The 14,801-nt window shown below is 44.0% G+C and overlaps 2 protein-coding genes across 3 annotated transcripts in view; both read right to left on the reverse strand.

Moving 5' to 3' along the window:
- The window catches only part of rpl3 (ribosomal protein L3), a 169,499-nt gene that overhangs the window by 27,855 nt on the left and 126,843 nt on the right, over window positions 1-14,801 (reverse strand). The gene's annotated exons all lie outside the window — the stretch shown is intronic.
- asic2 (acid-sensing (proton-gated) ion channel 2) overlaps window positions 9,673-14,801 on the reverse strand; it is a 211,265-nt gene continuing 206,136 nt past the window's right edge. For both annotated transcript variants that reach the window (XM_076142840.1, XM_076142839.1), the window contains exons 5-10: window positions 14,613-14,669; window positions 12,282-12,435; window positions 11,666-11,757; window positions 11,481-11,560; window positions 10,752-10,820; window positions 9,673-9,828 (exon numbers count right to left, since the gene is read on the reverse strand). In XM_076142840.1, the coding sequence (XP_075998955.1) occupies window positions 9,727-9,828; window positions 10,752-10,820; window positions 11,481-11,560; window positions 11,666-11,757; window positions 12,282-12,435; window positions 14,613-14,669 (554 nt within the window). In that variant the 3' untranslated portion in view covers window positions 9,673-9,726. The remainder of the gene's footprint in view (window positions 9,829-10,751; window positions 10,821-11,480; window positions 11,561-11,665; window positions 11,758-12,281; window positions 12,436-14,612; window positions 14,670-14,801) is intronic.

The raw sequence follows: 14,801 nt of genomic DNA on the forward strand, positions 1-14,801 counted from the left end.
GTTGAGCTCCCACTTGAGGTCCTGGGAGATGATGGATAACAGGAATCGAAGTCACACAGAATGATGGGGGCGTGTGGGACTGCGTCCAATTGGAAATCCACAACCATCTCCTTTGTTTTCACAGCATGAAGTCTAGCTTTTTCTGCCTGCACCAATTCACCAGATGATCAATCTCCTGCCTGTAAGGCAGACTCGTCCCCATCAGAGATGAGTCCAATGAGGGTGGTGTCGTCCATGAACTTCAGAAGCTGGACGACTGATTTTTGGAGGTGCAGTCATTGGTGTACAAGGAGAAGAGCAGAGGGGAAAGAACGAGATGATCAGAGCCTCTGAAGTGATACAGTAAGTGCCTGATTTTGTGTTGGTGTATGTTGTCAGTTTTATCATTCAAATCGACCAGTCATTGATTCAGTGTTTGTGTACCCTGTATCTTATTTTGAAGAACGGACGTGTCAGATCCTCGCAGTCTTATTTTGGATGTCACTTTTTCATCCTCCTGCTAGATAAACAGGCTCAATGCATCTCCAACTACTAAGGTGTGCGTTCCAAAGGTAGCGTTGATTGGACGCTACCTTTGTAACCAATTTAATTATTGTTTTTCTCACTCCATCATTGTACTTTACCTTCCATCTCCTCCTTTTTCTCCTATGGTTCATTTTCTTCACCTTTTTTCTTGTTTTTCAATTCCATCATTCCATTTGTTCACCTTTTACTCGTTAAATTGTTTTTCTTCACCTCCATTATCTTGTCTCTTTTTCTTCACCTCCGTTTTCTCTTTTTTATTCTGTCTTTCTCTTAAAGCAGAGAGAGACGAAAAAAAAGGAGGTAAAGAAAAATCCTAGCAATCCTAATGTGAACAAACCGTGCCAGAAAACTTTACTAACTTACATTTAATTGCCGTCTTAAGACCTTTTACAGTGACACTGGTTTCTAAACCTGCGTTTGGGAAAACACGTTTGTTTACATCTGGGATCTCTTAATACTCCAAAATGATGATAACCAGAGTCCCAGCTGATACAGTGTTTAGTCTCCTCTCACACACACAATATTAGAACAATATGTCTTCCAGCTCTGGGGAAGGAAGAAAACCATTGTATTCCAGCGCTACAGCTAAACTTTACTTTCCAAAAAACAACAAATAAAACGAGAATGATCACTTGTAAACAGGAATATAAAGCAAAAACGATGAGGAACCCAGGTCTCCATCTATATGGGAGTCAGAGCATCTTCTCGTCTCTCCTGAGGTAAATAACCTAGTTTCCATCTCCATCCAGGTTTCTGTAAATGAAAGAGGAGAGGAAACTTGTTGTTGTATGGTTACCGCTCGCTTCACTGAGTTTTGTGAGAGTATTTATCATCGGTCTGCAATTAACTCTCCTGTTTGACTCCTGAGACTTCTGCTGCTGCTGCTGCTGGCAGAAGCAATTAAACGGGCTAACAATCATTCTAATTAGCCGAGCTGCTCCACCGAGAAAATAGAACTTTGTCAGAATCGAGACGTGGCGAGGTTACAGTCAGCTGGTGACACGATGGCCTCTCTCTCTCGCTCGCTCGCTTGCTCGCACTCAGGCATTAGAGAGACAGGATATTTTCCCCACAGAGCGTTCTTTTTATGGTTTCATGTTAGAGGATTTCAGCACGTTGTAGCTTTTACACCTCACATCAAAATGTGACCTCAGTATCCGGTTACGTTATGTACAGAATGACACGTAATCACAGACACGTTACTGCTAGTGTTAAAGTACAGATAATGAGAACACATTTTCTGTTTATCTGGATGCTACCTACATTGTGATCAGGGTTTAGTAGTCATTATGTTCTTTAAGCCTGTCCTACCGAGATTGTGTGTGCCCAGATACAAGGGCCTCTGTGAATGACCTGGCAATGTTCAAGGAAGTCAAAAACTCGGACGTCTCAATTCGAAGGCTGTTGTACTTAAGTTTTCTGTTGAGGAAAAGCAAACAAGTTATCACCTCAACAATTCAAATTCTCAGCAAACAAAAAATAATTGGTTTCCCTCCCACAGATGCCAAGAGGGGCGATAAAGTGATGTGTTTGTTTATTTAAAACTAAATCCAGGATTTCCTCAAAGACAAGACGATCCAAGACACCAGAGGACAACAGCTGAAGCACAGAATGGAACCCGGCAAGTGTGATTGGTCTGGAGTTGTTGATCATATGACCCGGAGTCGTAACTCGGATAAGCTTTGGCGATGATGAAGCCCTCTGAGAGAAAGGTTACAGCCCTTAAAACCAAATTAACTGAGCTCAGAAGGAGGCTAATAAAAGGGCTAAGTTCACGGGCAAGACTCCCGACCGGCACTTTGGTTCTATATGGTGCATTACTGAGGCTGAAGATGCACAGGTGGTGAACAAATGAGAAAAGAAGCAATGAAGTGAGGCTTTATTCTCACCGGGGCCTTGGAGAGCAGTTATGTCGTATATATTCCTATATCAAGCTTTGATTAAAAAGTGAATTCAGTCACGGGTATACAGTGTTCAGCACTGTCTGAGCCAGGCTCGATGTAATTTAGCTTCAGAGCACAGAGAGTGCGCATCGAAGTGCTACTCCCACCCCAGGGCGCTTAGGAGAGATGGATGAGTCGCCCTTGAGATTAAGAACGGTGAACTTCATGCTCATTTTGCTGTTTAAATGATCAGGGTGCGATGAAAATCATTCAGTAAATGGTTTGCTTGGTGAAGCGTGGGACTTTATTTATCTTGTGGGGTGAATGTGGGGGTCAATTTTGTAGGAACTTAAAACACATCAAAGAAACTCTTTACAGTATCGATGAGTCTGTCAGAAGAGCATTGGTGCTCGGTGAAGGAGCTCATGAATGATTGAATTAGGACAGTGGGCTTTGACAGAAGAGTTTCGTCACAGGGAAATAAAAGCTGGAATATGAAACATCGTAATGTTGCCTGGAGGGAAGTTTAGCGATGGCGGTGAAACGATGTCCTTGGATCAAGTTGTGGGCGATCGTAAAATATCAAATCGAAATTCCAGATGGCCACGAAAATTTAGAAAATGTTAAAGAGGGGGTGAAATGAATGGGCAGCAAGACAAAAAGCCTCCAAACCAAACCCTCTCTGCCATTGATTGCTAGACAAATGATACTGTAGACTGGCTCCTTTCTTTGTATTTTTTATTTTATTTTCGGTCCTCGATGTGTCTAATACTTGGGTCGATAGGGCATTATATGCTGTGCCATACATTTATGGTTGGTTTATGGTCCCGAGAAGATGATTTTGAGGACTCCCTCAGGCAAACACCAACTCTAGAATCTTTCAATCTGCTGAGTGGATTGACAAAACCTTTCCTGAGCACACTCACGCTGCATTTTGGACACTCTGTGACCTTTGCTTTTCCGCCACTCAAATGCCAAAATGTCAATGCAGTACACATCATTTTACAACCATGAAGATTGCTATACATTTGAACTTTTATGACTCTGTGGGCACCAACTTTTACACTGCCATAGGGCAGGGTGTCTATGTTTGGTGTGTTTTACTATTTCAGAATGTTCTGTTTAATTGTTAAGTAGTAATAGTAGTAGTAGTAGATGTTATTCACATTTAGATCTAGTTATTTATAGTTATATTGTTGTTATTGTTATAATAGCTGGTGGCACCATGAGAAAGAATGTGGATGTCACAGTGTTTGTGTCACTACAGTAGATGTCACATATGAGTTCAAGCTTTCTATGCTCAGCTCATTCACTGTTACTGCTTATGCTCGCAGATCATAAGAATAAAAAAGCCCTGCTGAGGTTTGCTGCCTGCTGCCCTTGACCAACACGTTCCATCTCCTCCTCTATTTACTATGATGTCACTTTAGTTTTAAGTTTCCTGTTTGAACATGAATAAAAACACTTTCTCATACTTCCTCAAAAAGCCAGATTGACTTAAAAGAGCCAAAAAAAACAGTGGTATATGTGCAGTGCAACCATTTCAACCACTAGGTGGCACAAGCAGAACACGAGACGGCTGCAGATGTTTCCAATCCCAAACTCGTCCTCTGATTATGAAGTTTCAGATCCTGATGGCGATCGCATCCAGGCAGCGTCGCATTTTCTCTTTGTTTACCCGCTTGTAGTGTGAGATGAAATAAAAAGCTGGTGGAATGTATTTGTCAGGAGGGATGCCGGGTGCAGGGTGGGGCAAGGTGGGGCGGGGCAGGGCGGGGTCTGAGGGCGAGGGGTTGTATGGAATCAGAACATAACATCTGGTGGTGATAACACACAGCGGCAGTCTGAGGTCTAATCTGATCTGTGCTGCCTCTTAGGTTCTGTTCGGTCACCAAGGCCACACTCTAATCTCCCCCTGTGATTCTTTCTTTTCAGAATATAACTCGTACCAAGTGGATTTCAGAATGATGGATGAGCTGCAGGGAAAGTGATCGTAAGTGCAGAGGCCTTTCACGAAAGGTTCCCCTCACGTCCTGGGTTTCATTGCTTTGGCCTAGTCCTCCCTGCAGGTATTCTATCACTGCCTGGCACGACACACACACCCACACACACACACACACACACACACACACACACGCACACACATTCTATCCTATGAGTTGTGGTTTATTGGATTATTAGTTTCTCAATTTTAATTAAAGTTAAATATTTCCGTCTCTCCGTCTTGGAAAACATTTGGTCTCTCATTTACATTTTAACATAAAACTTTATCAGTGTTTGGATTCAAACTTAATTCTAAAAAGGGACCCAACCAAACTTTCTTCCTGCTGTCCTCCACTACCTAGGTGACTGTGGGAAGTGACAGGCAGCGAACAATGGCGGACACTCGAGGAGCTTTGTCCACCCAGCGGTAAGTCCCTGCAGCATCATCGCCATTGTTTGTTTACATTGTGCCAAAACGAACATTTCTGGAGGGTTTTCTGGTGTCTGTGGCCCAGGGATCATTCTGCTCTGCTCTGCCCTCTAGTGGATAAACATTTTAATCCTTCAGTGGCACCAACTAAGCAAAGCACACAGGCAAGCAACGATGCTCATGACACACATGAAGCATGATGATTCTCAAAACCACTTTAAAAATGGTTTTCTATCACAGTTATCCTTTATTGCTCCCTTTAAAGATAATCAAAGTTAAGGGGTGAAGCTTCGACACAAACATTTTAAGGAGAGTTTTCACATTCAAATTGTTAACTTTTGGAATTTCCGTACAGTCTTCTTCCAAGTGAAACCTCCCACTAAGTAGAGTACATGATGTTTATCGGCTTGTTTTGGGAAACAAAGCACGCAGAGTCTCTCATGCTTCACGTTTTGTGGTCAGCTGGGTGCATCTGTCCTTTTCATTATTAGTCCACTTAACTGTTCTTAATGCCAGTGATTCTCTGGGGCTCATTAGCAGCACATGAAAAAGCACCCGGCTGAGTCTGCACTTGTGATTAAATTAGCAATCAACTCTCTCCAGCAATAAACAGTTAACAGGTAATTAAACATGATTCAGCCTGGGGTAATAAGCAAGCAGCACATACAGATGAATGATAGAGTGATTTATAAGCTTTGTAAGCTGGTGGACTTGACTGAACTGGGTTAGAGTGTTTGAAGGCAGCTTTACAGCTTTATCTCTAAAATATAAAGTGTAACAGACACATGCATGTTCTGTTTTCTATTCTATTTAATAATTGGACTCCATGGGAGCAAGGATCCATATTCAGCAGGATAAGAAGGTCATTGGAGCTTTCAAACTCTATCAGGTTCGAGTTGAAAATTCAATTATGCTGCCAATATCCAGTGTGTGACAAGGTATTTGCCAGCACATGAATTATGGATCAAGGTTAAACACAGTGTCCTAGATGTGGCCTGAAGGATGCAAAGGGGTTGAGGGACTAAGCTGAGAATGCTGCCGAGAGTGGCTGCAGTGGGGTTACGGCCAAGATGGAGAGTTAAATTGAAAGTCAACCAATTACAAGTGGAGAGGAGAAAATGAAGTGTGGGTCACAATCCGTCTCCATGATTCATTCTGGGGACATTCGGTTGTCCAAGCTGCGGTGCTGTCATTGTGCGACAGCCTCTTTGTTCATATACTCCAATTATCTCTCATCATTTCCTCTTCAATCACTAAACATCTCTCTGGCTCCGACATGAGCGACTCTGGGAACGCAGGCATGTGACGCCTGATTAAACTCCAAATGCAGCAGAGATTAAATCCAGTTTAGTCTGACTTTCTGAACATGTACGCAACAAAGTGAAGAACAAAATACTTTCAACCACTGGGGTTTAAACATTTTCTTTAACTCGGGGCACCAACAAAACCCAGAACCCTCTAATTTAGCTGTTTTTGGCAATATAACACCACACTTTTGCTATTATTACCTTGAAATCAAATGGGTTAAAGAGATCCATGTGTGTATTTGATATGTATTTATCTAAGTTAATTGTACAGTTGTGTAAACATTGCTTTTTTTCGGCTAAATCAGCGTCTTATCTACACGTTGATGGTGGAAGTTGCGTATTTGCAGCTTAACTCGTTGATGTAAAATGTGATAAACGTGACCACAGTACAAACAAATATTGTAATCCCCTCCAGGGCACTGCTGAGGTGCCCTTGAGCAAGGCACTGAACCCCCAAAACTGCTCCGACGGGCGCCGTATCATGGCTGCCCTGTGTTGCGCCCTTTGTAATGCATGCGTGTGTGTGTGTGTGTGTAAGAGGGGCACGCAAGACAAATTTCAGATTGACGTATTCGCATGTGATTTAACCCAATAATGCTTCTTGGTTAATTCCCTAATGCTTAATTGGTGTCTCAATTTTGGGGAAACTCGCAAACATGTTGACAAACGCCTAACAAAGTTGAAGAACTCCAGCATCCCATTTACAGTCTGGATCTGCCTCCAAACCAGAGCCGCTCTTCTATGACAGGAGTTGAGCCTCTCTACTACATCTGTAAACATCCTTCTGACAGACGCGAGAGAAGACTTGTGCCGTACACTTTGTACCAAAGTCACTGGTGCACTGTGTTTGACCTGCAGGCGCTTGCTGATACCTACACACTCTACTAGCTAAACGAACTGCGGCTGAACTCCAGCCTGCAGCAGCTCAGAGTCCCTGACAATCTGTGGAATATTAATATACCAACTTTCATCCGAGACTCTTTTTTTCTACACTAGTTGCAGCACAAAATGTATTTATTTCTATGCTCTGCAGATCTGCTACACTGAGGACACAGTGTCCCTCTGCCCATCGTACATGTGTGACTAAAGGAACCTCTCGCTTGTTAATGTGGGAAACAGGATGTTAACGCTTAAAAAGAACCACAACCTTGACTAAATAAGAGTTTTAGACATTCCACAATATAAATAATTGCTGAAAACATCATAAAAACTGACGCTGAAGCTCAAAACACTGAGAAGACATTTCTTAAGGTGATGATATTGTTGTGAAAGTTGAAATACAAATGGGTTTTGTCTTTTGTTTTGCCTGCTGAACAATCGGCACTGTGAATGCTGCACATTTACGACTGCATGTCTCCTCCACAAAGAAAAAAGGATGTATTATATGCAACACTGACAACCAGTATGAGCTTTGTTGAAACATTGTATCAGTATTATGTCAGGTTTTTTAATGGATCTTCCCATTTCTGTGGTGCCACACGAAAATCATTCACAGCTTTAAATAATGTGAAGGGTCTGGAGGTCTTTGTGGTACTGTAGATATTTTGATTCATGGTTTCTTGCTGGCAGCAGCAGTTGACTGAGGTTTTCTTCTGACTCCTTTTGAAGTCCGTCTGTCATTCAGTTGATAAAGCCTACAAAGAAATGACTGAAATATCAAACCAAGACGACTTCAAGGCCACACAACAGGACTCTTAAAGTGCAAAACAACTTTTTCATTTAATCGTTTCACATTAAAAACACACACTTTATGCTGCATCACAAAATGAGAAAATGACATCCTGTAATAACAATTGAAGCCAAAATAGAGAGAAGAATACAGCTGAGATCTGTGAGTGACGTCGTCTCAGAGCCCCGACAGGTCAGCGGAGGATTGTGTTCCCTTTCGAAGCCACGACATGAGATAATACACAGACACAGCAGGCCAAAGCACAGATGGGGAAATCATAATCCAAAACAGTCTCACAAAGCACTTGAATTCATTCCTACCTGTAATGTACAATTACCATGACGACGGAGACCATGCTCAGACCGTCATGGATTGAAAATATAAAACTCAGGTTACAGCTTATCCTCAGCACGGTCTCGCACAAGCTTTTGGTGTGCAGCGCCATATGTGTGTGTTGCAATGTGTCTCATCTTTAACTTTTCAACGTGACATTCAACAACCACAAAATGCTACAAGCCCGGTTCATCTATCGACAGCAGCAGGCCGAGTTCAGATTAGGGAAAAGTAAAAACAAACAGCGAATCACGTCTGGACCAGGAGCCGACCTCAGGCATGTCTGCATGGTACCCGTTTCATGAGCAAAACAAAAAAAACACAGATATTTACACCATAATAACAGCAGACCCTGTGTCCAAAAACAGTAAAAATGTAATTGTTTTAAAACAAAATGTAAATTGTGGGTGGGTTTCAGGTGAGGAGAGTGAGTCTTTGGATGGTGATGGCTGCTCCAAATGTCACCCTGCATTCTCTTAATGAAATAATGGTTTAACAACACCCCGGGCAGATTCATTTACTAGAGTGTTTTGTGCCGGGCTCGCAGTCTGGCAGGCAAATAAATCCAGATTCAGCCTCACTTAGCTGGGCATGGCGGCCGAGTGCAGCAGCCAGAAAGCCAGTCATTTATTCACATAAATTACCATGTATAGTTAAGAGTATGACATCGCTCTAAAGATGTCTGTGGAGAACAGCTGAGCACCCCGGGTCTCACACAGCAAACACGCCTCTCAGTGGGCGGATTCCACTGAAATTGAACAGAAATTGCGACGCAAGCTGCGAAAATTGTCAGATTTCACTTTGCTTTGGGCAATAAAGCCAAACATCCACGTTTTCCCCTCCCCCCTTCCTAAGAAGTGCTTCCTTCTTCTCAAAGATTATTAACTAAGACAGGATGATTCCCTCCTCAGGATAGATTTGTCACATCTGAACTACGATTTGAAACAACCACACGTTCCATCTGTACATTCTGAATTCAACAGCTCGGCTGTGTCGCCGGTCCGTCTTTGCAGATAAAGAGACAAATGATGCACGTGTACAGTTAAGCGACACTGCGGTCCAGCGTATGCATCAGCGAAGAGAGCATGCAGTTTGAACAGTTCAAAAACAATATTGTACAGTTCATTTGGCAGTGAGCGACGTATGAATGTGTGCAATACATAGATATGCTGCCCCCCCACCCCTTCAAGTCTCTTATTTTCTGGGTGTGTGCTGTGTGTGTGTGTGTGTGTGTGTGTGTGTGTGTGTGTGTGTGTGTGTGTGTGTGTGTGTGTGCTGTGCTGTGCTGTGTGTGTGTGTGTGTGTGAGTGAGAGAAGCTGCAGACCCCCGATGCAGTTTTGGCACAGTGGAGGTACATCATAGGGTGACGGAGCGCGTCGGTAAGTCCAGCAGACAGCTCCTTAATCCCCCTTAGTGCCACAGACAGGACGGCGTGACAGAGCTCAGCAATGTCTCACACTGTTCATATCCTCACCACCTCCCCTCCCCTGTGGTCCTGCAGGCGTACCCCAACCCAGCACGTAGCACCACCCAGCGGTGGGAGGCTGGATGCCTTGGACGTGCGCGGTGCAGAGAGGACGGTGGGGAGTCGCCACTCAGCAGGCGATCTCCTCCAGGGTGCCCAGCGTGGTCTGCAGAGGGACGGTCACAGTGTGGCTGATGGACTCCGAGTGGTTTGCCACGGGATCACAGGAACTCTGTGGAAAATCGAGAAGACGGAGAGACTCTTAGGATTGAAACAGTTCCGTTTGGGATCGATCAGGTTAGTACGTCTCAGAATCACTGGACTATAGCCACACATAGGCGTTTAAGCACAGTGAGAAATGTTCATGGCGCGTGAATAAGAAGGAGGAAAGAGATGCCAGGGTGACCTCACTAATAACACTCACATTATCGCTTCCCTGAAAATGTATTTGCAGATATGTTGCAGCGTTGGCACTGAAAGCAGCATCTGTAAGCCTAATTACTGGAGAAATGTAGAGAATTTAAAGGCCAATTAGAACGTAAGCCATATATCATTTAGAAGCCAAACAGCACTGTAGTGGATGGGTGATTTGTGATGCGAGAGCTTTAATAAATAAAGCCAATTAGGGTTGCAGGTATTGTATAACTCCACCTCAACAACAATATATTAAATATTCAAACACAGCGCCTCCGTGGAATACGTAATGTTGTTGACGAGTAAAAACATCAGCGCACATAATTTAGTAACAATAAAAAAAAACACCACAACCCTTTTTCGTATTCTGACTGAGCGCCTGAATGCGTCACATGCGGCGATGTTCACTACACGGGTGTTTGTGTGGGGGAAAACAAGCAGCATGCTTGTGTAAGTGTGTGTGTGTTAGCTCCTGATGAGCCTTTTTGCAACTGGACGCACATCAGGGGCGCAGGTTGAGACCCCCGTTAAGAAATCAAGCCATGAAATCGCAGCTACAGTCAACGCCCGGACTTAGCCGGTCAGCGTGTGCACAGAGCAGGGCCGCGCCACATGTTGCCCCCCAGCGGGCTTGTTTGTGTTTGTCGCTCAGGAAATCTACAGCCACTGATTACTTGTATCCGACCGCCGCAAAGCACTTGCAACCTGCAGAGATGTAACGGCTAAAGGTGCTGCTCTTACCACATCCTCTGCGTGACTCTCCTCTTCCTCCTCTCTACTCAGTAGATCCAGGAGTTTGTCTTTCACAACCTGCAGACCCAGACATAAATACTTCATGCTGCTCTATAGAGGATTTCTGAAGACAATATTGACATTTACTGTAGCAGCAAATACACCTTTCATTTCAAGCTGCACTGGTTTTCAGCAGAATATAAAAATAATAATAATATAATCCATTACTCTCATTATTGGACTATACCTATTAAGATCAAAGCCAGCTCTTGAACATGAGTTTCCCTTTGTATGTTCAAAGCCTTGGGGGATGTTAAGACTATTATGAGCTTGTCAGCATCTGTGTGGTTGAATACATGAGAAGATCTAAAAAGGGACAAACAGCGGTGAAAAGGTAATCTAAAAGTCTCCATACGGCTCAGTCATTCATCTCAGCTCGCTTTGAGGCAAAGCCGGCTTTTTATCCGTTTTGTATCAATGGCGGTGTTTTTGTTCAGAGCCTTCAGGGTGGAACTTCACAGTTGCCACTTTCTCTCCAAGGAAAAAACAAAAACTAAAAGCAAAATGGAGAGCTAACAAAGTTTAGTGCTTTGACAATAAACTGTGTGAGAGTGGAGAGTGGAGTGTGTGTGTGTGTGTGTGTGTGTGTGTGTGTGTGTGTGTGTGTGTGTGTGTGTGTGTGTGTGTGTGTGTGTGTGTGTGTGTGTGTGTGTGCAGGTGTTACTAATGCAGACTGACCTCATAAGCGTAGTCAAATAGCTCTAAGATGGTCAGAACACTGGCGCCAATGAATAGACCCATCTGTCCACCGATATCACCTGCAGGACACCAGGAGAGGAAGTGATCAAGATGAAAGTTTCCAAATGTCATGAAAGTGTGTGAATAAACACAACCACTGCCACATGAAGGCTAAAGCAACCTACCCAACAAGCCGGCCACCTCATAGGCTTTCTTCTGCTCGATGGTCTCGTAGTTCAGAGCCTCGAAAAATACGTCCAACACCAATATGTTGTCCCTGAAAACAAAGGCAAACAATTCACCAATCTGTCCTGTAAAGCCGAGCAGCCGGAGGAAACACAACCAACACACTAACACACTCAACAATTCCAAATTTCCATTCACAGTGCATTTGGTCCTGTAACAGATTTGTGTCAGTGTAGGGCAGGAAGGAGGCTCAGCGGCGAGCAGCGTTCCCTCGCAGGAACGCGAGTTTGTGTTGTTGTTTTTCTCCATTTCATGCCGGTTTCCTCTGGGTGCTCAGCTTCCCTCAAAGTCAGAAGGTGAATCTGAGGCTTCACAGTCATATGTGGATATATTTTCCTCCTGCGATGGATTGTCAGCCGGATATAAAGGATGAATTTTGAAAAACGCTGCAACGAATGAGCTGCACTCATTTTGCATCAATGGGAAGTTGGCGGGTACATTTCATTTGTTGCCTGTCTAGTTTCACTTAATTCTTCCTTCTTCCTTCTTCCACTCAGGTCAACTAATCAGAGTCCTGAGCACGGATGAACGTAATAAAGGGATCCGGCCACTCACGTGATGTACTTCTCCGACTTGTTGAACTTCTTCTGTAGGTAGCGGGCCGACGTCTTGCTCGGGATCTTGACCATGGACAGCTCTTTGTTGTAGCGAGTCATGTTGCACGGCGTCCTGCACATGCAGCTGCTGCTCTCCAGGGCAGACAGTTTGGCTTCATGCAGACAGGGGGCAATGTGGAGAATGGTGAACAGGAGAGAACATATCAGCTACTTTAGATGTTATAGATTATATAGTGTCAGGGTTAGGTTAGATGTATCCATGTGCTGTAGTTTAGCTGTAACTCTTTACCCTTTTATTTTGAAAATCTCTAGACAGGATGCAGAAAGAGTTCATGAAAAACAGTAAAGATGTAAGAGGAGACATGATCTGATTCTGATGATGACAACGATCTGATGGACATCTGAGGCGGTGTTTCCCCTTGTGGCGGATGGTGGTATTGTACAGGCTTAAATGTTCCCCCCTGATCAGATACACATTAATAGGGAGCGCTACAGAGCAGCAACATTTTCATCAGGATCTAACGAAGAGTGTGTTACATAATGTAGTTTTAAATACAGAGAGAGAGTACAAGAACAGATAATATGAATCTGCGCTGTATAAATGTTCTCTCATTTCAGCGACGATCGTTGTTTCCTCTCAGATTTTGTGGCCCGAAGAGGCTAAATGTGACTCATGTGATAAATGAGATTTTCTGGAGGCTGCTTGATCTCCACAAAGCCCTGACGAAAGGCCACGGACCACCCTCAGCCAATTACTTTCAATTAGAGACACAGTTAGAGTCTGTGCGTACCAGCCAAAGCCTTTGTGAAGCTTTTTTGAATAATGCAGTTTAACACTCTTGGTAGACTGAAGCATGCTGTTGTTATCAAATCACTCTTATTCTGAGGTCAAGGGTGTGTAGAAACACACATGATTGCACACGTTGTTGTATCTCGACTCCTTGCAGTATAAAAGACTCTTTTACGACGGTAAAAGTCAATGTCACTGTCAAAGTCGCAATCTGAAAGCAGCAAAATAGGAATGCACCCTGGAGGCAGCCAGACAACGTCCCCACGCAGAGACACCGGCGTCTATTCAGGGCTTGGCGGCGGTAATGCGACCCAGAAAAACCTCGGCCGTGCTGGATGACTTGGTGTCAAGAACCCGCCGCCTCCCCTGACGCTAATGTTAAGAGACGCGTGCATTTCAAATATAGAGCCCCATCAGAAGCTGTTCAGAATCATCACGGATCATCTTCTGAAGCTGATGTCTGGGATTTTTTTTCATGTTTTATTCCTTCCTCAGAGCTCATTTACTTCCAGCAGAGATCAGCCAATAACATCATGGAATAACTCATTCACACGCCTTTCTTCCTGCCAATGGGAAGGAAGCGGAATTTAATGTTAACAAGCTGATTTTTCCACTAACATAACTCTGTGGCAGACCCCCCTGGAAGAGGCCGACTTCCCCGCAGCGCACTAATAGCCTGCAGCACCACGCAGCGAGGTAACAGCGTGGGTAACACTCAATACGACATCGCCGTGGACTCTTATTCTTATTCAAATGAGAGCTTACAGGATGCAGGAAAATCGAGACGTTCAAACCTTTGCCCACATCGATCTCACTGTTCCCCACTCACAATAGAACCCCGTTAACTTGTAGATGTTCTCCTGTCGAGGCACAACAACACGCTGCACTTACACCGCCTGCCTGGTACAGAATGAATAGACGTCTCTTTGTTAGAGATAGAATTTCAGGACAAGTAAACAACAGCTATAATAACTTACGCGAGACGGTTCCAGCAGGACGCATCTCCATAATATAAAATAATTCTGTCTGGATGTATAATTACAGTAGCAGTCTGCTTTCTCAAGCCATTAAGTAAACAAGTTGCTCACAGACGACAGACGCAGCTGTCTCCTATTAACAAGGATGTCAGCGCCGCCTCGAAAACTCCATCAGTGACAGTTAAAGGAGACAAAAACCCGATCAAAGTTAACGTCTATGCTGATAGGTGAAGCAACGTGGCGGCTCACGGCTCCCGCATGAAGCTGCAGAGGCCTGTGGGAGGAGAAAGAAGTGTCTGACGGATGTTTCTGAAACTCCCACAGGTCCTCCATGACACATGAACCCTAGTACCTGGTTATTTGTGTCATTTTTATGTCAAAACAAGTGTGTCGGGGGAGGGTAACTTACTAATGCAATGCTGCTGTGGCAATGGTTCAATATTAGGCTGATGTTTGAGAGAAGATCAAGTTTTAACCGATTAGACTCGAAACCTCCACATCTTTGTTAAGGCAAAAAAGGAGGCTAGAAGAAGAATGTATTGCGATGTGTGTGTGGACTCACAGAGGGCGGGCTCAGCACAGTCCTTGTACTGCTCTGGAGTGCAGTATGAAGCATCACCTGGGAACATAAAACACCCCAGACATTAAGCTCTCCTCGAAACCTTCAAAACAAACAACAAACTGAGGCGCGAATCCAGAAACAAACGTGCGTCCCAATGCTCCTCACACGCCAGCGCTGAATCCATTACCG

Source organism: Genypterus blacodes, unplaced genomic scaffold (assembly GCF_046128005.1).
Source record: "Genypterus blacodes isolate CSIRO-AG114 ecotype Tasmania unplaced genomic scaffold, CSIRO-AGI_Gbla_v1 ptg000022l_1, whole genome shotgun sequence".
NCBI lineage: Eukaryota > Metazoa > Chordata > Actinopteri > Ophidiiformes > Ophidiidae > Genypterus > Genypterus blacodes.